At 43.2% G+C, this 27,318-nt stretch overlaps 1 protein-coding gene across 1 annotated transcript in view; it reads right to left on the reverse strand.

Annotated features, from left to right (window-relative positions):
• Nucleotides 1–22,650, reverse strand: part of kcnh8 (potassium voltage-gated channel, subfamily H (eag-related), member 8) — a 48,075-nt gene extending 25,425 nt beyond the window's left edge. The window contains exons 1-6 of the mRNA XM_035183047.1: nucleotides 22,575–22,650; nucleotides 9,543–9,776; nucleotides 5,823–5,954; nucleotides 2,736–2,863; nucleotides 1,838–2,075; nucleotides 1,495–1,652 (exon numbers count right to left, since the gene is read on the reverse strand). Of these exons, the coding sequence (XP_035038938.1) occupies nucleotides 1,495–1,652; nucleotides 1,838–2,075; nucleotides 2,736–2,863; nucleotides 5,823–5,954; nucleotides 9,543–9,776; nucleotides 22,575–22,650 (966 nt within the window). The remainder of the gene's footprint in view (nucleotides 1–1,494; nucleotides 1,653–1,837; nucleotides 2,076–2,735; nucleotides 2,864–5,822; nucleotides 5,955–9,542; nucleotides 9,777–22,574) is intronic.
• Between the last annotated feature and the right edge of the window lie 4,668 nt (nucleotides 22,651–27,318).

Raw genomic sequence — 27,318 nt, forward strand, 5'->3', positions numbered from 1 at the left:
ATCAGGAGCATTTCACTCATTTTTGCTGTATCCTACAAAACGGTCATTAGGTGATGTTGTTAATTATGAAAACACGTCAGTCAGGGTCAAATTAAGATACTTGACAAAACTATATGAAAAAATAATCTGATCCGACATGCGACACGGCTGAGGCCCCACGGCTCATTTTGGTGAATGATGGCTTCCGTCCTCGAAGGCGACACGAGTATGAATGCTCTGTCCTTAGAGGGAACATCACGCAGAATTACTGGCCATTTCCGCTCTCCCCCGGCGGCAGCAGCAGGGGAACCTGTGGCCCAGTAGCCCCTACACCCTAATCCTGACCTACTGGGAGCGCGTGGTATTTCCATTAATAGAGTCGGCAACCAAAAAAGCACCTTCACCTGGAGCTGCCTGGAGCTGTGCCCACCCCTCCACATACAACAAATCCCCTTCACAGTGGGACAGACGCCGTCTATTGTTTCGTTGTTTTGCTTTCTTCACAAGGAAAGATGTGTTTTCACCTCTTTCTATCGATTGTTTGTCAATTTAGGCTTTTATGGATCTTATCGTAACCATTGAAATTTCAAGAAAGATTTATGTGACAAAAAATAATAATAAAATAAAAATAAAGAAAAAATCTATGGATCTGGGAGGGAAAAAATGCTGAATCTGGGATTTTTCGGTTTTGGTGCCACTCTCATTATATATAATATGTACCTGCATCTTTTCTTCGTTTTCTTCTCCATTATCGGTCAGGGTCCATTTAAAATGATGATCCCATATTGTGTACTGTACTTTACTGTGTAGAAGTGGTTGAGTGACGACAAACAGCAGCATGAATTCACAGCTTTCTCCAAATTAGAAGCCAGGAAGCAAACATTTCCATAGGCAACCAATCAAAGCCTCCCTATAGTGGTAGCACTGCCAATGGGTGATATCATTCAACCAGAGAAGAGACAAGACGCTCCCCCTAATTGCTCCAGATCTGTACTTCCTCCTCCACTCAGCTATTTTTAAGGGGGTCATGTATTCGACTGGAGCTGGAACAGGAAATGGTTTTAATGATACAGGTTTGATTGTTTTCTCAGCTAGTACACTATGTGGAATCAATACACAGAATCAAGGAGGCACTGGAGCAGCGCTGGGAACAATCTGCGCAATCTATTCATATAAAATGTGCTGGGGGTGACAGGATTTCCGCCACTGGACGATCCATCATTCATGAATATCAATCACTGATATCTATTTAGTCCTTTCATGTTTTTCATCTCCTCATTGTTTTTCTGTATTTATTTTTTACAATTATTGCATTGTAGTATTAGATACACTATATAAGATAGACAAAATGTTGTTTGAACCTAATGTTTTATCCGACCATAAAAATCTATATTCTATATCATAAAAGAAGTAACAATTTATAATGAGAAAGTACAGTCGATGATTGATTATGTTCTGGAGTAAATCTCGGGGGGCTGTTGATGAAGCGGCGGAAACGGTCCAATGGCTACTCACCACGCTGACTTTGAAGGCATAGAGCAGGTCAAAGGGCAATGCGGCCACAAGGTCGATGATGAACCATGTGGTCAGGTAGTGGATGCAGATCTGCCGGGCGTCAAAGATCACTTGGCCCGATTTGCTGACGTAGGTGGTGCGGAAATTGAAAACAATGTCTGAGAGGAAAGCAGAAAAAAACAAAGCAGAAACTGAGTTGTGCGTTTGGTGGCTGCAAATGTTGCTTCTATATCTGAAGAGCTGATTCACACACATACACATTCATGCAATCTTACTTAATTACAATCAGTTCAGACTCATATACATCTTATTCACATCTGCTCCCATCTACCTTACAACGCACCTATGATGAACAGTATCTCCACCGCGATGTCGCTGACAGTCGTGCTGCGCGTCAGGTCGTCATCGTCGCCGATGAAACACACGTTGTACGGCACCGTCACGGCAACGTAGAACGTGGCGAGCAGAATCAACCAGTCCCATCCGGCCTTGAACGTGCTGTAGTGCAGTAAGATGAATTTGGACTTCTTGGCGTCCGCGACCTTGTACTCTGGCAGAGCGGGCAGATCGCCAAACACATTCTGGAAAACGGTGAGACAACGTGGAACCTCAGTGGTGAGGTCCCGCCAATACACACGCTCGGCCAATCAGGAGTCCGTCTCAGCTGTCAATCGTGACGTTTCACACCGTTTTTATAGCTTCAATTAACTCATTAAAACTACGCTTACTGGAAAAGGAGCACTTTAACCTACATGTGTTTGATCACAACTTTTTAGTTTGGTCTCTGTCCCATCCACCAACATGGAGGAGGCAGGGTTTATGACCTATATTGCAGTCAGGCTCCATCTCTAATACTAGGGGGAGAACAGGAACATCACAGTAAAACACGCCAGCTCACTTGCATGTAAATGTTTCTCTTTTGCTAACAAAGTTTTTTGACGGAGTAGAATAATTGTGATTAAATTAGACAAAATTTTGCTGCAAATAATTGACGCTCTTGCTCCTTCACACTAATCTGTGGTACAGAGCATCAGCTAATGCGACTGGAGAGATTTGTTTACAGGAGAGCACCTCTCCACCCAGAGACAATTTGTCTCCTCACCTGCCCGGCGATTTTATCTACTGTGTAACAGCAGTTGTCGCGTCACTCCCCAATGTTTTACAGTCCGCCCCCCACCCCCTCTTCAAAGAGCCTTTATCGTGTTACATCCTGTCCCGTTGTCTGACGTGTCAGATGATACCTTGTTGAGTTTAATCTTGCTCTTCTCTCTGCTGTGGAGGTGACCGGAGATGTGGTAGAGCACCGTGCTCCTCCGGAGGCGCGTCGAGCTGAATTGGGAGCCTGTTTTCACCCGGCCGCGCCGTCGCTCTGCAAACACACACGCGCACACAAAAGTTAGTACACCCCCAACCTTACAACACTTCACCCCCCGAGGTTAACTGAATCCCTATTTAGGACATGCATATGCAACAGGAATAATGTGTCATTTCTCTGCAAATTGAATAATTTATGAGTGAAATTATTAATTTCTTTGCATTTACTGTCATTTTTGTTGATGAAGCCTTATTGTGTACACCCCATCTCCAACAAAAACCACAGCAGCTTTCCGTTTTAAAAAGTCAGCACTGGGGCACAGAGCCAGTTAAGTATAGTATGGCAGATTAGTTATGATGGATTGCTACTGTGTGTGCCTCTTCCAAGTGTATTGTAGAAGTAGATAAAGTAGCTGTGTAGTACAGTGCGGGACCGAGCAGTTGGGTAATGGCAGAGGGCACTTTATTGCTCATGGGTTCTGACCCGTTCTCACTGCTACGAACGAACCCACAGGAAAAGATTGGCTCGGGGGCATATAACGGCAATAAGAGAGCTGAAGAATTGAAGTGATAACTGCCTCTGAGTGTCCTTTGGAAAGTGTGTGCGCACGGTGGTGCGTGTGTTGCCGGTGTGTGCACGTGGACCCCAGATGAGCCCAACAGACAGGGACCATCCATAACACGGCGCAGCCTTGGGGGACGCGATAAGGCAGGAGCACCGAGACAGAGACACGCTTATTTTTAGATCCAATAAATTTCCCTCTGCGTTTATAGCCATTCATGTGAAGGTAGAGGTGTTGTGTTGAAAAGGGGGAGAGCGAAGGCATGTAGGGCATATGGGGGAGATAGGACGGGTGGAAGAGCAGGTGGAACAGATAGAGGTGATGGAGTGTGAGAGAGGGGGTGAGGAAGGGACGCCAGAAAGCTAGAAGAAAAAATCGAGACAGAAAAGATAAAACATAAAGAAGAGAGGAGACGGAAGATGGAGAGAAGACGTCAGAGACGGGTTTCCCTCTTTTGCAGGCATTGACCCGTCAGTGCATATGACAGGAGGCTAACTAGGTCACATCTGAAGTGTCCTCAGCAGGGAGGTCGGAACACCCCACTGATGTCACACATAACCTTGGTGCATCTCCTGCTGTTACCTTCTTTCTTTTTATTTCTTATCCATTCACTTGCTGTTAAACAAGCTACTTACGCGCATGTTAACTCATTAACTCTTAAACATGCAAAAACAAGCTCAGTCCTGTTACGTCTGCGCTGAGAATGGCAACAAAAAAATGCAGTTGCCCCGTGAGACTTACCAGGCATATTCTCATTTAAATGAGCTTGTCAGACCTGCACTCGTTATAGTTCCCGTGCTGCTGTCAGTCTACACCCGCGTGCTGCATCAGCCTCTTCCTGTTTCTATGAAAAGCCTTTACGTTGGCAAAAATAACTTCCGCTTTCTGCTTCCTGCTCTCGCTCATTTACTGTGATGAGAGTAATTAAGCAAATCCAGGGGAGGGAGGTCTTATAGGTGAGAAAAGTCAATTTGCTGACACACACATATTCACACACGCACACACACACACACACACACACACACACACACACACACACACACACACACACACACACACACACACACACACACACACACGCACACGCACACGCACACGCACAAACACACACCAGTGACCTTCTCTCTCGCTTTGTAGGTTGCTTCTGGCTTTTTACTTAGATGTTGCCCTTAAGGTAATCCTTTGAGGAAATTGATTTTGAGTGCAAATTTTGCAACTTAATTTCCTTTAGTCGTCGCTTGTATTTACAGTTATGAATATCATTAAAATGGTGGAAGGGCAAAGTTCTGACAAAGATATCTGACTCGTCGTCATCAAAGTCTGTCTGTACTTTGCAGTGCAGTATGCGCCCTGACCACCTAAAGCACCTATGATGTGTGCAGCATGAAAACGCAGCACTTGCTCTAATTGCAAAAGGTTGAACATTTATGAGGCAGAAATTATGTTTTTCTTGAGAGGATTGACACTAAAGGATCTGCAAACCTCTGCTCCACAGATACTGGTTCTTACTGAACGGAGGTGTCAAAATAACTCAAAGGATAAATGAAGTGGGATTTAAAAAGCTGAAGATTTGTTTTTGTCTACAAAAGCAAACATTTTGGTTTGATGAAGAAATCCTTTCTGTTCTGTTTAGGTAGACACAGCCTTAAGGTCACCAACATTCACTCTCAGTTTACCAACTTGATGCTAAAATTCAGAAACCTTGTCAGGCGCCTGATAGCTCACTTTGTACTCTGCAGTTACCATAGATTCTGTTCAGACCGTTTGCTGCATGTCTTCCCTGCTCTCTCTTCCCCGTTCACATTCAAATTATGCCCCATCAATAAAGGACATATTGCCCAAAAACTATCTACAAAAACCGACCTCTGAAGATCTCTCCAACCTTGTTTTTATGCAGCACTGAAGATACCGGTAACAGATACTGCAGATGTGATTCTACCACAACAGACGAGCAGCATAACAACCCTACTAGTTCTAGTCCGATGTCAAAAAACAAGAAGAAAACAGAGGAGGGAAGACACAGTAACAATGACAACAAACACATGGAAAGATGGCAGCAAGGGTGGGTTCCGAATGAGCAGCCGCGACTTGTGGAATAAAGGAGGCCAACAGTTGCTTCTGTTGATGGACCATCAGAATCAAGAAGACAACCAACATTATGCCAACAGTATGCAAACTGTGCCACAGAGAATTTCAAATGAAAGAAGGGATAACAAGGAATAGTCTCACATTACTGGTCTGTTACCATGTTAGTGAATTAATACTGCTGCTTCCACACTGACTTCGTGAAGGTGTGTGTGTGTGTGTGTGTGTGTGTGTGTGTGTGTGTGTGTGTGTGTGTGTGTGTGTGTGTGTGTGTGTGTGTGTGTGTGTGTGTGTGTGTGTGTGTGTGTGCACTCTGGTGGAATTTTGGACTTGATAATTGTGGAATTTCGCCGGTATCACACTGACCTTCCTTCTTGTCCTCTTGGATGGCTTTAGCTTTAGTGTCTGTGATGTCTTTAAATGAAGCCAGAAAGAGCACCACGTCTCCCTTCTCGTTCTTAATTGGCACGATGTCCAGCAGGCACCAGAACAGCACAGCTGCAAGGGGAAAAAACACTTATTAACACAGTTATATTATATACACCAGCTTTGGTTATACCTTATACTCAGAATGGATTTGCAATGTGTGTGTGTGTGTGTGTACTTCAGTGTGTATGTGCACATAGATCGACAGACAGACAGATTCCCAGACTTATTAGTGAGCCTATCTACAGCTGGAAGTCCCTTGGGAGAAGCAGAGCCTTTAAATAGAGCGAGTCATCGCTCCCCAAGCACAGCGGGAGATGAACCGATCTCTGAGGTCCCATCTCCTGCTAAATAGATAGTTTTTCAGAGGAACTGCAGGTCAGTATCTGTGAGGATGCGTGTGTCTGCACCAGCGTCGGTGTTCAAGTTTCCTTTATCAAAAAGATAAAACGGTACACAGATTGTTCGGTTTATGAAATACCTCCGTTGTGTAATTTTTTCTGTTCATTGGGGAACCTCGAAATGTCATCTTTTCTCTATTTTTACCTCTGCATACATTTGGTGGAGACAAACGTCCTCACAGCAGAGGTCATGCTAAACAGCTTATTTTTGACTATGCAGTTAATAGAAATGAATCGCTGATTAAGAGGGATTTCCCACGGAGTTCCCTCCCATCACTCCCACTCACTAAATATCCCTGGTGTGAAGATGAGTCAATTACAGTGTTATTTGTCTGTGTGTGAGTGTGTGTGTGTGTGTGTGTGTGTGTGTGTGTGTGTGTGTGTGTGTGTGTGTGTGTGTGTGTGTGTGTGTGTGTGTGTGTGTGTGTGTGTGTGTGTGTGTGCGTGTGTGAGTGTGTCTGATTGAATATCTGCATGCCTGCAAGACAAGGAAGTGCTATCGAGCACACACTGCGAGGAAAGAGCATTCCTGATTGCGAACACGCAGCTTTCTCTCTCTCTCAGGCAGACAAGCGGAGGACCGAGTCAATCAGCTAAGCGCGGCGAGACAGACAGCCGGGCCAACTGGCACAAACAGTACTGTGAGGGAATGGCACAAGAGGCGGGAGGGGGGAAAAAACTGTATCGTAAATGAGAGAGAGAGACAGAGGAAGATGTAAAGTAGCAAAGGTAAAGTAACGGAGAACAGGAGGGAAGAGGAGCAAGGGGACGTGTGCAGGGAAAAAGACAATAAAGCGAGACACAGAGAGGCGTATATTAGACAGTCACATCTGTGATGGTATTAGCAAAGCTGTTTCTACGCAAACTGCACTGAGCCGTTGGCTAAATCTGCTTCGGGAGCCAATCAAGGGAAAACTATAGAAATGTGGCACAGCACCTGACACATGCACACATCATAATACCTGTATTAATCAGTTTAGAGCAGCGTACAGCATCATAAATCCTCACATGCATGTTTATACATGTTGGTACTAAGTTTCTCTTCTATTTGTTAGTATGGTGAGTTTGTATAAACACACCAAATCAGATTCAACACTCTTCTGTCTTCAGGAAAGTGTGTAAACGGGGTGCTCAACCACCTCAGCACGTACAAGGACAGTAAATTAACATAATTAACGGAAATTAACATGAAATTTGGTGAATGCGACATGTTCTCCCGAAATCACCTTTTATGCATAACTTAAGAACAAATCTGTTCTTGAATGAGGCGCAGTGTCCCCGCAAGGTGTATTTCATTCGAAGCAAATATATTCCAACCCAAAATCGACATTTACCTTTAATCAATACAGAAAAGATTAAGTTCTGCTTCCAGCAACGGAATCAATCGGTAAATGGTTTCAGATGCATCAGTCACGAACATCTGGTTTGGGAAAAACAAACAACAGCTCTTTTTCCCAGATCACATCTCAAATCGTTCAATTTCTTAGCTGGCGGGTGCAACTTCTTCAACGAGCTCAGAAACAAATGGAAATTTGGTTGTCTACATTTCCATGACAACTGGAAAAACTCTGTCTGCTCAGGAAGATTATGTAAGAAAATCAAAAGCCGGAGAACAGCAGCTAAATGGACCTTGCAGTGAGTGTTTTGTCAACATGTTTCCACGCTCAAGAATGAATGTTTAATCTCACCCTCACACTCCGCTGCTCTGCACGAATACGAGCGTATGCAGCGCTGATAACACATTTGTGTGATGGTGTAACTGCAGAGAAATTCACACCAAAAGACAAATGTTGTCGAAGAGTTTTTTCTCCCTTTTTAAAATCTTTTTAGATTCACACAAACTGGATCTGCTGCAAGGCACGGCAAAAAACCTGAGCCAGGAAAAACCGCAGTAAACATGCAGAGGGCACACGGCACCGTCCCACATCACAGCGAGCATGTTCCCAACTGATGCCGAGATGTGCTCATTAGTTTTGACTCCATTTTGTTCAGTGGCCAGCCGGGGTAATCAGAGAGGGACACTCCAAACCGCACCACGCCACAGCCAGCTGCGGGGCTCGGTGCATTTCAAGGAGACGGGGGTTAAAGAGTCACTGGCTGACAGCTATGAAAGTTTAATGTGTCTCGCCGTTAAAATATCAACTGAGGGACTTTAGTGGCTGTTTAATCACCTTTTAATGGGAATGAGCCAATTACTAAAAAAGTTCCGTCCGTTCCTCCGAGCGTCACTTCATATATTCACGGTCCCATCTACGCTGATTTAAATGAAGCTCCTTCAGAAATAGCTGCGGAGGATGGTCATCAATTTATGGAAAAATACAAGAAAAGTCAGACATGATAATCACACTGTGCATGTGCTCGCTAATGGTTTTCTTGTCAACTTGCCCTGGTTTCATGGTGACATGACTGGGCACGATCACAGAAGAGCGGAAAATTAACTTTCACTGAGAAGGAAGGGAAAAGGAAAGAAAGACAACAACCACTGAACCAGAAAGCAAAACTAAATTCTGCGTGAGTGAGTTACTTTGGACATTTTCCGGACATTTTCCGACCAGCCCCCAAACACAAATTATGGGATATATCTCATGCCATATTCCAAAACTCAATAAAGGCTTTGAAAGGTTGAAATCTAAAAGAAAAGGTTGTGCGCGAAGTTTGGACAGGCTGACAAAAAATTTCAAATCTCTGCCAACATCATTTTCCTCCTTCCTGCAAACCAAATCAATCAAATCAAATTTGTCGCTGTTCTCCCAGTGCATCAGTTTGTTTCCGAGGTTTGAAACCTTGGTAAGGAACTGAAAACTGGTATTAACTCTGCTGACATACGCCCTGACTGAGGAGGAAACACCCCCCGTTTCAAGATTTGTGATCTTGCCAATCACATGATTTCTAATCTGAAACTACAAAACTACAAAAGTGTTGGGACACACAAAAGAAAAAGAATAAAAATATCTTAGGATGAAAAAGAGGACTCAGACAAAGATGTCAATTTGGAAAAACATCAAGATTTGAGATATTTTGGTGATGAGGGCCGATTCTGGCCGACGTTGGCGCCATAATCAAAAACATGAGATTTCTGCAGTGGAATTTATGCATCAGGCCCTGCTTCCTGAAGGATCTACCCAGGCTCCACCCCTCACCGGAATTTGTTCCTGTTGTTGTGAATGTGTCAGACCCGGACAACATCTTGCTGCGTTTTTCACAAAAGGACAAACTTCACATTTGCAAAGTTCACGTCTGAAAACGTTTGAAGTCTCACCCGTCTTTTTGTAGAACATGATCTCGTCCTTAAACTCCTTGCGCTCCTCCAAGGCTTCGTCGATGCTGAGGATGATGCTTTCGCTCGACTCGGGCCCAAACAGGAACTTGCAGGCGCAGCTCTTCTGCATGACCTCGGCCCGGGAAAAGCCTGTGAGCTCGCAGAAGCCATCGGAGCAGTAGACGATGGGAAAGCCCTTCGACATCTGAGCGTTGGCCAGGATGAAGTTGCTGTCTGCAGGAGAGAGGGGGAAGAAGGTGAGGAAGAAGGCAAGGAGCGGAGGGGATGACATTGTTGAGGGAAGGTGGAGTTGAGGTACTCCTTACACTACTTTTCTCGCGTACCCATATTTAGAGAAACTAGCGGATGTCTCTTTGCTCTTTTTGCTGATTCTCTATGCAGTTAGCAAGTTTATCCTGGCATAGCACAAATCTCAGGTCCCGCTGTTAAATTGCCCCAAAGGCTGTTTAACAAAACTTCACAATGAATGCAATGAGAAAAAATAACATGCAGTGTGTTTTTATGACTTAAGGCGAAAAGGAAAAATTGTAAAGCTCATCACAGACCAAACTACAGTTTTAAACTAGTCATTACTTTTGCTCCTTTGAGAAACCCGGGAGGTTCTAGGACCAATCCCTCAGATTCACAGCACAGCAAAATGCAGAGTAAAGCAACTATTAATATATGTATAATATCATTAATTAACACTAGAAACATTCATTAACATTACCAATGTTAAATTAAAATTAACTAAGAATTAAACTGGATTTAATTCGGCCACGAACGAGCTGTAAACACTGCACTATATAATCTATTACCTTACAGTTTAGCGTTAGCAATCAGGTGACGGTTTTAGTCTCTACTTCCACTGCTCAATCCTCCGCCATGTTCATTATTAAGCTGCTAAATGTGCTTGTCCGTGTTAATGCTGAGCTGGTACCATGCAGTTTACTGTTTACTGAAAGCATCTGTCTGCCAGGGCTGAACATAATGAGAGGAGTGACAGCAGAAATAACAGGAGCTGTGTATCCAAACACAGTGAGCTGAGAGACGAGGGGAAGAGCAGAGAAAGGTTCAGGGTCAGGAAATTTGGAAATGAAATGAAAATGATTTTCTTTGTGCTGATTTGGTCAAATGAGAAACATACGGAACTCAGAGTGTCAGATTCCCTTTTAAGGGGATATGGGCTAACACACCAAATTTGACCTTATTGGGGAGATATAATTTTAAAGCTCTTTTCCAGTTCCATCTTTATCTGAATGGTATGATGTCCTCGGCATAAGAAATAACAACACTTTGAGTGATTATAACAGTTTAATCGCAAAAAATATATTTATTTTAAAACTGATTCAATTTTCCCCTAAGTTAGTTTATAATGTCATCAAGACCTCCAGAGAGTTTGGTCGTTGGTTTTTGAGCCATTACTGATATCATCATTTATCTGAAGCATCGCATTACCAACTCCTTACAATGTTATTGAGCAGCAGTTAGTGATCAGTGCAAATATTGATGCTCAATATTGATACTCCAGTAATGTAGAGAAAATAGCTCTTTATTGAGTTAATGTACAGATATGTAATAGTTCTGTGAGTGTGTGTCTTAACTTTTTCTTTTTCCACATGTCTTGTATATGGAATACTAGAAGAAGATCATTGTGTTTGTAGTTCATAGTTTCTGTGTCTGCCAGGAGTCCGCTATGGTCCTCGTGTAAATGTCATCATCCACCCGTCTGGACACATGGACTCCTGTGAGGACGTCCTGCGTGGAGCCAAAAATCTGTGACTGCACTGACCAAGCATCCTCCAAGTACAATATATCCACCTACTGGAATAGATACTGGAAGACCAGTGCTGACCCTCATTTTAGTATGAATGGAGCCATAGGAATGTACGCGTGACTGGAACGAGGATACAACACTCGCAGAATGCTGAAGTGTGGTCAAACCTAATCCAAGAAGAGATGGGCCAAATGCATTAGCATGACACAGACATAAAATATATATGTATATGTATGTTACGGGCAACTTTGACTATTTTTTTGGAACCAGTGTGAGACATTTTTAAATCAGTCAAGGCTGTTGCTCTGCCAACACTCTGGTTGCAAGGCCACCTCTTTAACCACTCAGCTCCTGACACCCACTCTTTGAAGCTTCAGGTAATAAAAATTGAAACAAATTCGACTGGTCGAGGAGTGCCTCTCTGGGGGTTAAACTGAGCCACTGGGACTAAAGAGGGACTTTTAACACACGGGTACAAAGGCTGATTGAATCCTCAGCGCAGGGCAGATGAAGGCCCATGTGGGCTGCAACATGAAGGTCATTTACCTCAATAAATGACTGATTTATCTGCAGAGCAATGGAATCCTGCTCTTGAAACTCATTCCCTCGAGTCAAGAAACTGACCCTGAATTCACGATAAACTCTGTGGGAGCGGCGGTTAAGAGGAGGTTGTGTGTTCAGAGAGGAAAAGCAGGAGAGAAAAAGCAAAAGTGGCAGATCAATAGTGATTGTCCTCGAGTGATGACAGAGAAAAAAAACAGGATCACAGTCTATCACAGTTAATTAGCCTATTTGTGTCTGGATCTAAATACCCAGGTTTGAAGTCGACCAGCTGTTTATACCTGAATCCACACACACACACACACACACACGCACGCACGCACGCACGCACGCACGCACGCACGCACGCACACAGGCGCACAGTGCCAGTCTAGTGCAAATGTTTAGAGCTCTGCTGAAAGACAGCTAATGTTTACAGTACAATGCACATTATACAAGACAGTGGATGACTGTGGTTTAGCAGATTCTATAATAGTGTCTATTTACGTGTGTGTGTGTGTGTGTGTGTGTGTGTGTTGTGCTCTGCTGTAATTTGATAAGCAGTAGAACCTGTTCCAAGTTATTATAATAAATGTATGACTACACACACTCGGTGTGGCATTAACAAATGGCACTCAATATATCTGAGACCATATGAAAATCACAGCAAAATCATGATCTCAGACACACACACACACACACACACACACAAGCACTCATATGCATAAACACACGCAGCGACATGAACTCGTTTCTAATCACAGTTTGAGACGTCCTGCGAAGGGACTTGTTCCACTTACATTTCATTTCAAAAATCAATTTTCTGCATCAATAATTCCTTCTTCCGCCGACCGCCAGTGTTTAATTGTTTTATGTTGTACATCAGGCTTTGCTGAGGGGAAATACCTCTGATCTGCACTGGGAATACAATGACAGAGAACTAAACCCTTGTATGTGTCCCTCAAGAGGAACGGGCGACATGTTCCTTTTTTATAATCCCATTCAGAAATCAATAGAAGTCGCTTCTGCGCGCTCGCTGGCACAAAATGTGATTCTTGTCACTTTCAACTTCGAACAGGAGGGAAGGTGCTCCGGGAATATGTAATAGTAAATGAATAATAATTCATTTTTTTCCATTATATCTGTTGCTCATACTCAGCTAAATATATGTGGGAACAGAAAAATGCAGAACATCACCAGATCTTATCTTGTAAAGGATTAGTTTTTGGTACTTAGAGTAAAAATGATGTGACATCCCAAAAATACTGGTCGGACAAGAGAAAAAACATTAAACCATGTTATAAGCCTTGTACATAGTGTAGACAGATATACACTTATTTACTGATTCATTCCTGAAAAGAATCATTTGAATTTTCTGAATAAATTTGACTTTTGTCTGATCCACTCATGGTTTCATACCTCATAAGATTTCTTTTAGTTGATGTCACTGGGTTTCTACAACTCAGCAATTAACCCACTTAACGCAGTCATCCCGCTTCCAATAGGAATAGAAGGAGGGACCTGGGCTGTGAGCTGATAGTTCGGCATCGAGAAATAGAAATGCAGTGATAGTGAAACGAGGGAGAAAAACTCCTGGAGAACATCGCCTGTCAGCAGTAATACTCTGACTGCACGACCCAGACAGATGGTCAGAGAGGGTGTCAGCGTTGGGACCGGCTGTCGGATGTGAGACCCCTCAGGCTCGGGGGGTAAGCGAGAGGGAACGAGCGACAGGGCCGCTGGTGTCTGAAGGACCCGCAGCAGAGGCCTGCAGCACTCGCCTGGTGGCAGCTCCCAGAGCACGAGTGGAGGGTGCTGACAGAAAACTAATGTTTATACCGTGAAATACTCACCGTACTGTCTGACGGGGGATTCGGTACGGTGGTTGAGTTCATGGAGTAGACAGATGTGCTGTTTACTTTACTGCAAGTTTGTGTAATATAGAGGGGAGGTCAATTGATGACAGAGGCTGCACAAACATTTCTATTAACTTCAGCCTTTAACTAGATCTCACTTGCCCGCACTCCTGCGCTTTCATAATGTTTTATCACTTTCTTTCAGTTTTTTTCTTTCTAATATATATATATGAAGGGACAAAATTTGGTGCCGATGTTCATGTTGAGAAAGAGACCTTATGAAACTGATAGATTTTTGTGTATAAAGTAAAAGAAAAACTTACTATAAACTTAAATTGGTGTTAGTATAATGGTCCATGTTTAATTTTTATAGAAAATGCAATGAAAGGAAGTTTTTAAGTGCTGTTATGTTGGTGTCTTTGTGATTTTTTATAATCTCAGCAAAAAAAACGTGTTTGTTTTTTAATTCACATCAAATCTTGTTCACTGCCTCTGTAATTGGCTGGCACTTGTTTAGGCTGACGCAGAACATAATCACCATTTGCTTGACCTTTCTCATGTCAATTTTGCTTTGTCCTTTCCACCAAATTCCCTCATTTTGCCTCTTCTCTCCATCTGTACTTCCCTTCTACTGTCCTACTTTCCCCGACCCCGTCCCTGCCTCCCTCCTTCCCTCCCTCGCTCATGCACCAGCATCACACCCCTGTTCTTGCCTTTCCCCACCCTCCAGTTTTCCTATCTTCCTTCCTTCTCCCCCTTTTCTCTCCATCACTCCCACTGCCCTTTGCTCTGTCCCTCCTCCCCTCCTTGCCCCCGTATCAACCTTTTGCTCCCTCCATCATTCCCTTCCAGCTGCTCTGTACGTCCCACATACAGTTTTGGATCTCTCCACCTAATTAGTCTTCATCTCCTCTCTGCCCTTGGAATTCCAACACAAGATCCATCTTTCCCCTCCAATCCATTTATTTCCCTCACTCTCTGCATACATTCACCTTCTTCCCCACCGCCTGTATGAGGACATCATCCACCTACTGTTACTATCGTCCCGCTGCACCAAGAAACACTACTGAAGGAAAAAACTGAATCATATCCTCATCTCTGAAATCTTCCTCTCCTTTGTCTCTTTCCTTGCTTATAGCCCATAGATCATCCCCTACATGCTCACACTATTGCATGACAGCCACTGGAGAAACCCCACAGGGACAAGGATAGGAGAAAGATGAAGAACGAGGGAGACAAAGAAAGAGAGGGGGAGGGCAAAAAGAGGAAAGAGGGCAGGGAGAGAAGAAAGACAAGAAGAGAGAAGACCAGAGAGATGGTTACACCACCTTCTTACGCAACAAAAGTCAACTGTGTCTTGTAATTGCAGGTGAAGGAAACATTTGTTAGGCCTGTGTGAGCTATTATTAAAAAATGCATGTGAGTGCAATCATACCATCAAAACACCATCATGAGAAAGATATTTCCTCTTCTCAAAAAACATTTCACTGACAACTGACCCTGTGCCATTATGCAAATGCTGTTTTCTGTAAGAAGCAGGAAGGTGGGAGTAGCATTGTTAGCAACACAAAGTTGTGATTGTATCACAGCTGGCATGTTGTCCTCTACAGATAAAGACTGGTTTCTTACAATGTTTTCTTAGCCTTGATCAACTTTATTCAAGCTGTCATTGGAGCTGGTTGAACAAAAATATCTCAACAACTTTCACTGGATTGCAATGAAATCCGGGTACAGACATTCATGGTCCCCAGAGGATGGGTCCTATACTATAAAATATTTCCTTTATCAATAATGGCACTCAGAGAGTGCATACATCTACCGAGGCCCAACAGTCCGCTTACACACGCATAGCTAAATATCAGTCCCCTAAACATGCCTGACTTTTTTCATTAAGATCCATTAAATACATTTTCTGCGAAATTTAAAGGAAGGCATTCTAGTTTTGGGAGGGCTCCAAAAGGTATAGAAAACATTAATGTTGTTTTTTTTGGAGCGCAATGACAAGGACCTGTTTTTTCTCAACATGTCAGTACTACAATAAGTAGGTGGGTCAGAGAGAAATCCAGAGCAGCACAAATTACACTATCAGGTGTGTGTGTGTGGGTGTGGGGGTGGGGGGGGGGGTTCTTGTCTACACATTGCTTTGTCCCAGATTTCCAGCTCTTTAACCGACTCACATGTTCTCCGACATTCCCGTCCCACCACTCAGAGCAACCCCACAGCTATTTCAGGCACTACTCTTGAGATTGGTGAAAAAGCATGAGGAGGCAATGGAGAAGTAAAGAGAGGGAGCAGCAGAAACAGAAAGACAGACAAAGATGGACGACGAAGCAGGTGAAAACATGAAAGGACAGATGAGGGGACAAGAAGGCAAGATATACACCGAGGCAGACAGATGAGGGTGGAGAAAGGGACAGAGGGCGAGAAGGTGACGTGAAAAGTTGAAAGTAAGTGAGCTGGAGCTGTGAGGGGTGGGATGATGAAAGATGGAGATGGAATGTGGTTGGAAAAAATTGGTGGGTAAGTGGAGAGGCGAATGGAGAGACCTCACCTTTTTGGCCAAACTCCATGCAGGCCTCTCAGAAACTGCTACAGAGCAGTCACATAACCACAATATAGTCGCTCAAGAGTTGCCATAGTTACCACTGACACACACCATGGCAACCAAGGTTACAATACAGTTTGCCTTAGGAATAGCTACTGAATCTAGTCAACACAAGAGATTATGATATTTGTGTCAGGATAATTCATGTACAGGTTGCCGGCTGGGTATCAATTACAGGATAATTTCACTTAATGAGGTCGGAACACACACACACACACACACACACACACACACACACAAACACACACACATCAGTGTACATGCACACAGTCATGCCAGTGGTGGCAATCCTCTCACACGATATAACTGAAGACAGAAAATCAGTTGACAAATCTAGGGCCTTAATCACTTCGGTGTCTCTTTATCATTCAGGCCCCCAGGCTCACACCAACTGAAACATTACACCAGTCATTACAATCCTGTAATTTCCCAGCCTGCCTCCCTCCTTCTCCTTCTCTCTCTCATGGTCAATTTCTCTTTCACCCTCCATTGTCTGCCTCCCTTGCTAAAAATAAATCTACCGTAGTCTCACTCTCTCTCACACTCTCTCGCTCTCTCTTTCGTAAAAAAAAAAAAACCCCAAATCCTCGCATTTGAAAAATTAATTGAGTCTAAAAATGGCCGACTTGGCCCAGACTTCCGTTTGTGAAAACCCCATTTGTCGATCGTTTTGGACAGTCCATTAGAGACGGTGATTAGGGGAGGAATCTCACTCATTAGGTGGGTTAACAAGGCAGAACAGCCGCGGTGACGGGGGAAGCTCCTACGCAGACATCCCAAAAGTTTGGTGGAACAGACCAGGTCGGTGTTCGCCTCCTTGGTGATAATCAAGGTCTAGTGACCTTACTGTGAGGACAGCGTTTGCCTGCTGAGTCTGTGCTGATGATGGTGGCTGTTTCCTCTTGACTGCATAATTTGTCAGAGCCTTGTTGAAGCCAGTGGATACTTTTAATTTGAAACACTAATTTAATGATTTCCACACTTAGCCATTAGCTATGATGGTTTACACTGAGTGAATTAGGTGACACTCGTATTAAACAGCATCGCCGGATAAATACAAGTGAAACCCTGCTTTTTTCAGGCCCATTGTTCTTATGGTGTATGCAGTGGATCAGCAAGCAGCTATTTCCAATAAAGACAAACAAAGTTTGCCACTGATTAATGAGGCACTTAGCCTGAGTCATATATTCCTGAGACTTGGTGGGGACTGAGAACAAGATATTAGAACCACAGACTGTACATAAAGATGGACAAAGTGTCTCCAAATATCCCAGATACAAACGCTGCCATCTTGTGTAGTTGTATACTTCACAGTTGTGATCAAGGGATGGACATGCACTTGACCAGTGGTGATTCATCTGTCAATCATAACGTTTCACCCCGTTTTCATAGCATCAAAATAATACAAAACAAACTTAAGGGAAACATAAGCACCTAAACATACATCAGTGTGATAAGATCTACCTAATACAACACAAACCGTCAAATGTATTTGAGCCATTCTTTGACTTTTAAGTTTGCTCCCATCTACCAACATGGAAAAGGTGGAGTTTCTGACCTATACTGTAGTTTGTATAGACTGACTCCCGATTGGTCGAGAACGTGTGTGGGTGGGACCTTGATACCACAGCTACACACCACGATCACTACTGCGAAGACTCTGCCTCTAAAAGACGTCAAAAGTGCAAGATGGTGGCACCCGTAGGCGGGAATTTTTAGCATCACATTGTTCTTCAATGGCTGGAGCATCACCTACTTCACAAAAATAATACTCTCTGGTGTTAGTGGGCACTGTGGCAATACTTCAATATGATTTAATGAAAATCTTTTTTTGTTACATTGTTGACGCGGATACAGCGCAGCACCATCCCTTCTCTTTATTTGTACCCTAAAATAAAACCGTCTCATTATTAAGTGGGCTTTGGAGAAAATGGGAACAGCAGTGCCAATCCACTGCCAGTAAGTGAGAGCCCCCGTGCACCCTGCGGCACTACAGTCAATGATGATTGATTACTCCTCCACAGTCTCATAACTGCACTCATTACTTCTTTTCTCAGTCATTCTCTGGCCGAGGAAAACATCAGACCTGCCTTGTCAGGGGGTTGGCATAGTCATATTGTGAGATAACATTAAACTAAGAGTCTATTAAGGGGAATTAAAAAGTAGCTGGTGTCCTCCTGACAAATAATCCACTTAAATCCACTTAAATAAACCTTGTTTAAACATATGTGCGTCTGTGGTCTTTCAAAATCAGTAATTAGCTCCCTGGGTTTTACTTCAGGTTGCTGGTGAGACTGAGCCATGGGGACGACTGCATCATATCCACTGTCTTCTCTGAGACAGCAGGATCTGATAGCAGCAGCTTTTTCATGTGTGTGTGATACTCTGATGAGAATTGGAACATTCACCTGGCATCTTTTTAACAGCTTAATTAGATGTGCGGCAATTAAAGAAAGTTAATCAGTGGAAACTTCTGCTTAGCTGCCCTCATGTTCAAAGACAAGAGACAGCTGAGCACACACACACACACACACGCACACGTACACACACACACACACACAAACAGAGCTGCACACATACACACATAAAGTTCTGTGACAAAAAAATGAAAAGTGGAGAAAACGCTCCACCTTTTTCTTCTCCTCTGTCTTCATCTCCCTTTTACACACATACATACTCTCTCCTTCCTCTTTTTTATTCACATACACACTTAAACATTACCGCCACCGCCGTGCACAGCTGTTCCAAGTCTTTGTGCCAGTGATTGTGACAGTAATTACCTGCCTGGTGGAGGTGGAACTCGTGTGTGTGCAGAGAGCAAGAAAATAGGGATCTAAAAGGAGTGGTGCAGGAATGGGGAGCACACAGCACACGCCGGGAGACTTTACACGGGCCTCTGCCACAACTGTACCACCAAGATGTCGGCTGCTTGAGTAGGCGGAAGAACAGCCCATTAGGGTCTCAACCCCCCCAAATGAAGGTCAATATTGGCCGACAGTCGATCAAGTCAGCGAGTATTCTGAAGTTGTGACGAGGCTGCAGCAATGAGTTCAGAGGTATTAACTGAAAGATTCAGATATGGAGAAACATGTGGGTATACTTGCGATGCACTTTAGTGACTTCACCATTTGAGTACCCCACTTTAGGTGCCAAATAGAAAACAACTGAATCCTTAATTTGGATTTACAAACATACAAAATAAGAAACTTAAACAACAAAATCAACTTAGGACCCCCAGTGACAGGATATTGCCTTATAGGCCTTGACTACACTGTCGGCGTTTCAGGTCTGCTGAGAGTTTTCGTACTCGTTCTGGCACTTGGACTGGAAACCCATGAATGCATATCTGATCCCACATTCTATTCCATTTCACTTCGATCAACCATGTTCTTCATCTCTCTCTCTCTTCTTTGCAACCAAACAATGAGGGCACCACCAACCGGACTGTAAAGTGTTATACCTAGAGCATACGCAGCCACCACGTACAGTCAGCTTGGTCACAAATTTGGGGCTGCACACGAATATCCACAAAGGGGTCTCATTGTTCCCTAGCTGACATGGGTGGATGGCAACATTTATGTCCCCAGGACCATAGCGGACCCCAGTACACTGGCGGATGTGCAAAAAAAGGAAAAAGGAATTTATTAGCAGTTCAACCAACCACCAGTTTTGTATTTTTAAGGACCAGAAGAAATAAAATAGCTAGTATTTCAAACTGAGAACCACTGCTGCAGTATAATGCAAGCTAAGTGACAATGTGTGAATCTGATGGGCAGCACACCGTTAATACAGCTCCAGTGATGGACAAGTGATGAGATCAGTCACCTGGTGTAGTGATGACACAGGGTGTCACAGCACTCACAGTGCAGAGCAACAGACAGATTCTGTTATTCTAGTAACAGTGCAGGTAAATAGAGACACACCGAACCCAGCACAGTGATCGGGGGTGTTTGTATGTGTCAGCCAGAAAGTCGACAAAGCACACAGTGAAACAGGAACTGGGCTGGGAAATGACTTTGTTAAAAAAAAATCTTTTGTTGAGTCTTTTGTAGGAATATTTATGTTTATTTTTCCCCTTAACCTCAAAAGCTGCTGGTTTCTCCAAACATGAAGAAATTATTAAAAGCCTGAAATACTTAACATCCAGTATCTAAACAAGCAAGCAAAATGTCAATGTCTTCTCTCGCCTGTGAATGGAATTAATGCTGAAGGTTTACAGTAATTAATTGAATCGGGAAACACCAGGTTACGTCTAACACCTCAATTTATTCAAATAAGCCTGGATCAGAACATCTCTCTGTGTGAACACTGAACATGTTTAATACATTTTAAAAAGCCACCAGAAAATGTACAAGGCCTTTTGTCTGAGTTTTAATCGGATCAAGCTAAAGACTTTCCTACTTTCACTTGTCTCCATTAATCATGCAGCGTTTCCAGGTCCGAATTGCCTGAACAAGCTTTGCATGACGTCAGAGGGGATCACACAGCACTGAACCCAGCACTTCCCCTCATATACGCTCGCGGCCAGGCCATCAGACACGATTTGTCCCGTCAGGCTCCACTGCCTCCAGTCTGCCCCATCTTGCAGTCCAAATCCAACATTAATTTCCTCCATCTCGCCAACTCAAGGACGGCAGTTCATTCTCTGGGGCTTGACAAACCACTTGTGTTGGGTACAGTACCACTGCAATTCCCTTGAATTAGAACAGAGATCCTGCGGCGGGCAGCTGGATATTTGTTGCTACTCGACATACAGGCCGCTCTAACTCATACAGTGGGTGCTCAGCCTGAAGATGGATGTCTCTGGTTACTGTTTTGTTTCTACTGAATGGAATGCTGCAGGAAATGTTGTCCCAGAGAGATGGTTTGAGTGAGGTCAGGCGATGAGTCTGCAGCCAGTAAGGGATGTAATATGTTACCATTAAGAAATTATAACAGAATGTGTCCTGTATTAGCAGATTGAACAAAAACATACAATAAAAGTGATGTAAAAGGCTGTAATTGACTAAATAAGCCATATACAGTACTAGTTATATGACCCCATATTTGATGCAGTATGTCAAACTGATATGGGGCACAGTCAAAAGGTTCCTGGTTCAAAACCTGCTTTGGCTGTGGTCTGTTTGTGTGCAGTTTGCATGCTCTGGTTTCCTCCCATAGTCCAAAGACATGCAAATTAGGGTTGGATTAATTGTCCTTTGCTATGAATGTGAGTGTGTAAGGTTGTTTTTTGTCTCTGTATGTTGGCTATGCAATACACTGTCAACCTGTCCGGGGTGTACCCTGCCTCTCACCCAATGTCAGCTGGGATTGGCTCCAGCTCTCCACACGACCCTCAAAGGTTAAGCACTGCAACTGACACTGATAAAGTATGGTTATAATCTGAATTAAAGAACCTAGATATGAGCTGAAACTCAGCAGAAAGGAGAGATAGGAGGGACAGATGCTCAAACACGGAGCAAACGTCAGCTGTAAAACATTTCCTTTCAAAAAAATCCTCCAAGAGAAGTGAGATGTTCATTATGATAAAAGAAGACCACTGAGAGGCGAGAGTTCAAACAAAAGTTGCCTTTTCGAAATTCCCGTTAGTGCCTCAGCCCTGCAGGGAAAGACCGGCTGTAATGCCTCCGCCGACCAATTAATTTTGATAAATGATACAGAACTTTCTGGTCTTCAGACCGTCGGGAGGAGCGATCGCACCATAGCCGCAGGGCTTGTCGGCCAAAAGAGCGAGGATTATAAAAGGTGAGCTTCACAGACAAATAATGAGTCGTCAACTCAGAAGACTGGGATTTGTCCAGGTGGGTTCACTCATATCCGACATGTCATACAGGCTGCAACTTGTGAACAAGTCTGGAGGTGTGGAGCAGAGAGGCGGTATCCGTTAACCCCTGTGTCGCTGTCCGTGGTGCTGAGGCTGGAGCGGGCTTCAGCACCATGGACAGCGACAGCCTCAGCAGAGTAATTGCTACGTGAAGCTCCGGCTTTTCCAGAAACTGTTTTAAAATCCCTGAGACATGAAACACCCCAGATTTACAGTGAAGTGGAAATCTGTCTCAGCACAAAACACCTGAAACACCTTTAATTGAAAGGCCACTCACATCAAGGAAAATAAGCTTAAAGATGAACCCTCCTTTCTTTGTGTTGTTGCATCTACTCAATCTCCAGGAAACAAGCGGCAGTCTGCTTTGTCAAAAACAGGAAATTTACACCCAAAACAAGAATAGAGATTAATTGATTGAAATGAAACTTACGAGTGCCATCAAACCGTGTGGCTATAGTGTCCAGAAACGTGTTCTGTGGCGCTAGTAATCCCTTCATCACAGGCATTTTCCCTGCTCAGTGTCGAAGTCCCCATCAAAGTTACTGACGAGAAGGTGCGCGTCGTCCGAATGTGTGCGCTGCTCCCATTCAAACGCCGCTCCACCCATATGCACGAGCAGCCATCCGGTCAACTCAGCACAATGCGATCCCCACGGTCGACAAAGGGGGTGGGTGGGGGGGGGGGGAGTGAAGTGCACGTGATGCGCGCACCCGTGAGCCTGGACGGGATGGAGCTCGCGTTGCGTGCGTGAACGACAGGAGGAGATGAAGCCCCACAGGTGCTGCTCAGGTAGAAGCCGGGGACGACCGGGGCTCTGTCAGCGGTGCCATTATTATGCAGCCCGGATTCAATGGTCGTCTCTCCTCAGCGCGCAATGGTGGGAGGCATCAATCACTCCCGACAACAACCAGTGCGACCACAGCGCGGGGAGTTCCTCGCAGCACAGAAGCGTCACATGTCAGAAACACAACTTCTGTTTTCATCTCTTCTGCACGTACCTGCAGCTTCTTAATGGAGGAACCAGTGTGTCTGTGTTTTCAGTGCATCACGTCATTATAGACTTTCTTTGGATGCAGGGTACAATTACGCAAAAGAACAATAGTGGCCGACTAATAACTCATTCGATAGAGAAATCAAGTTAAAATGAAAATTATTTTTCTTATAACTATATCACTGACCCTTGTTTTAATTGGGCCCAGTAAAGTTTTGCTCATCTGCAACATATAGAACAATGTACAGCGCAACTCATTTTTATCCTTTGGGCAATTTAAGTTTTTAATCTCACGGTATTTTCTTATGCACCGATTTATTCCTACTTTTTTTTTTTACTTATGCTCTTGTTTTTCACATGTTGCACATTTTTACTGGTTCTTTATTAGTGTTTTCCTGTTGTTTTGTTTATTTCCTCTACTCGGCTCTAGTGCAAATGTTTTCCCGAGTAAAAAATAAAGGTTGAGTAAACGTTGAGTACCTACGCGGCACGATATACCTTCCGAAATGAGCTTAACGACAGCTGACAATGCATTTCAGGTAGCAGGGGTTCTTTGTGGAGCAAAGATATATAAATCAATTTAAAATGAATCAATAAAAACTGAAAATAGAACATATATTGTTTGCTCAGGTATTATGCAAAAGAGACAGAGGGACGGACTGAATGTGGCGTGAGAAAGAAGGAGAGAGAGAGAGAGAGAGAGAGAGAGAGAGAGAGAGAGAGAGAGAGAGAAGAGCATTTCCAATAAATAAAAATGAAATCATGGCAGCACATATTGCAGAGTAATTGCTTCCACAGACGCGTGTTTCATTTACATTGTTGTGTTTATTGTCAGACTGTCAACATGTCCACGTTGCTCTCTCTCTCTCACTCCCTCTCTCTTCCTCCCTCTCTCTCTCTCCCCCTCTCTCTCTCTCTCTTCCTCACTTTCTCTCTCTCTCTCTCTCTCCCTCTCTCGCTCCTTCTCTCTCTACCTCTCTCTCTCTTTGCCTGGCACGCGGCTTGCAATAATAACAATAACAAAGACTTTACACTAGTTTTTAGCGCCACCCGATGGCAGAGGTAAGGCATGACATGCATGTGTGTCTTGACCAAGGGGTCGAAAACGATCAACGGACCTGTCAGTGGCTCGATGACGCCCTCGTGTGGACGGTGTAGGGAAATAAAGAGTTTAGACACGACTGAATGAGATTTTGCAAAGAGATTTTTCATAATGTAATGTTCAAGATCATGTGAAATGTTCTATATTAATTATTGGTATTATGATTATTGCTTTGTGCCACTTTATTAGTTTACTGTGTATTATGTAACTTACTATTTTATGGTTCTCATTTTCTTTTAATTGTTAATGTTATTTCACTGGTTCTACATTGACTCCTAATACACTTCATATTTTTATTTTCACTTATAATTTGTAGACTTAACACTCTATAGTTTTATTCTCTGCACTGTATTATATATTGTGTTACCGCAAACTGGAGAAAGCTGGCAAAAGATTATCCCTCGTGTTTAATAAAGCCATAACTTATATTAATGTTAATAAATTTGGGCACTTCCTGTTTTGTTGCATTGCTTTTTTCTGTCTTATCTGATCAAATTAGTCTTCTCTCCTGCGTCTGTACATGATGCACAAATCCTATTTATCATCTGTGCCAGTGGAGTTGGTGTTAAACCTCCAGATCCTGAAACCTCATTGCTGATGCTCACTTCACTTGACAAGGTGACAGGTGTAAAATGCAACTCTTTCAGAATCAGCTTTATTGCATCCAGCATAATTATAATATCGCCTGTTTGCCCTTTTGAACGTCAATAAAAACAACTGCGTTCGGTGTAACCTCTGATCTCTGACCCTTCACCTCCTGAGCTGGGGCACTCGCTCATAAACTGGAGCACACACAGACACACACACACAGACACACACACACACACACACACACACACACACACACACACACACACACACACACACACACACACACACACACACACACACACGCACTACAACATTACGATCAGCGCTTTCCGATCACTGTCGGCTTTTCTCCGATACATTCAGGTATTGGGTATTATGGAGCCGAGCTGGACTTGTAGTAAAGTGGCATCTTTACCTTACCCGCATGCGTCCCTGGTCCTGGGGCTTGGGCGCACACGTGAAGACCTCTATCCAGACCAGGGTAAAGAGTCAGAAGTCCTTGTAATTCTAAGCAAAGAGGGGGTTTCTCAGAGTCAAAGGTTTCCAAGGAGGGAAGTGGTTGGAGCTCAAATGCTTTGCACAAATTGTACAAGTTATCCAAAGCACAATCAATTGGGCAGGAGATCAACAGTTCAACGGGAGATACAACAGCACAGACCAAACAAAAAACTAGAATAGCACTCAGACAGCACAAACCTCCACCAAGGCCCAAATGTCCTCTAATGGAACCACATCTAAATTCACTAGACCTGGATTTTTATTCGGATCTGCACCAAAATTGGACACATTCATAAATATCAGTCCTCTAAATGTGCCTGATTTTATTCATCATGATCCATAAATTATTCTCAGGAAAATCAACACAAATTTTGAAAATATCTTGTTAAGGACGGTGAGAAACAAAGTCCTGGATCTCCCCTTGATTCGGATGTGCACCAACCGACACTGAGTTTCATGTTTTGTAGTAATCCATTCATTAGTTTATGCGTAATTCAGCTTATTGTCAGTGAGACAGACAACACAAAAACATAACCTCCTTGGTAGAGGTACTAAAGAAAGCAAGACTCCAGACAGAAAGTGTTTCACAGTGGATGACAGGGGAACAGTCCTGACTGATCTATTTTAGTTTGAGCTTTATGGCAGTACAGGGGAGTCTATGTGAGGAGACAAGCAGAGAGAATGATACCACAGTGTATTAAACTGACAGTGAAACATGGTGCTGGGAATATTACAGTCTGGAGTTGCATGCTGCCCAGAGAGAAGTACCACTCCACTCTTCATCGTGTAGACAGATTCACGCTGCTTCAGGGTAATGACTCAGCACACACTCCTCAAAGCTTTGCAAAAAACCCTCGAAAACCAAAGAGACCTGACTCCACTCAGTCACCCGACCCCTTTGAACATTTATGGAGGCGCTTGAAAACTAGAAAAGCAAAGTATTCTGTGAAATCACAGGAGGCTGTTAGAAGTGTTGTCAGCTCATGCCAGGATAATATGACTCTTCAGCTTTTGCAAACTTGTGGAGTCCATATTTCTGCTTGAGTGCATGCTGTCATTCAGGTAAAAGGGAGGCATACAAAAGATATAATGAAATTCAGATACTTTTTTTTAACTTTTCTTTCAAATTGTGAAGCTGTTATAATCATTTGAAATAAAAATACACACATTACATTTGAGATTAAATAGATAGATAGATAGATAGATAGATAGATAGAAGGATAGAAGGGTAGAAGGGTAGAAGGATAGATAGAAGGATAGAAGGATAGAAGGATAGAAGGATAGATAGAAGGATAGATAGATAGATAAAAGGATCGAAGGATAGATAGATAGATAAAAGGATCGAAGGATAGATAGATAGATAGATAGATAGATAGATAGATAGAAGGATAGAAGGATAGAAGGATAGATAGAAGGATAGAAGGATAGAAGGATAGATAGAAGGATAGATAGATAGATAAAAGGATCGAAGGATAGATCGAAGGATAGATAGAAGGATAGATAGATAGATAAAAGGATCGAAGGATAGATAGATAGATAGATAGATAGATAGATAGATAGATAGATAGATAGATAGATAGATAGATAGATAGATAGATAGATAGTATATTTGATCCCTTTAGAAATTCGACCGTCCTTTCCTTCAACACTTCAAACTTCTGCCCCATGTAATCCTAGCTAATCATATAATCCTAATTTGCAAAACCGAACTCTGTGATGTAAATCCATAAATAGGATTGATTCCAAAAGTTCTTCCACATTTATATGATGCACTTACGAGACACCTCCAGCGAACAACAGCAAACTTGGTGTACATTCACACACACACGCACACAGATGCTGGCACATGTACCAGAAGCAAAGTAAACTCCAATCTAGGTCAATCCCATTAGGCCCATTAAGAGTGCTAAAACATTCATGGCAACAAACACCAAAAGTCAAGCACCGTGCATCCTACTCACATTCTCAACTCAAGTGAAGCAGCTGTTTTAT

The sequence above is a fragment of the Hippoglossus stenolepis genome, chromosome 17 (genome assembly GCF_022539355.2).
Source record: "Hippoglossus stenolepis isolate QCI-W04-F060 chromosome 17, HSTE1.2, whole genome shotgun sequence".
NCBI lineage: Eukaryota > Metazoa > Chordata > Actinopteri > Pleuronectiformes > Pleuronectidae > Hippoglossus > Hippoglossus stenolepis.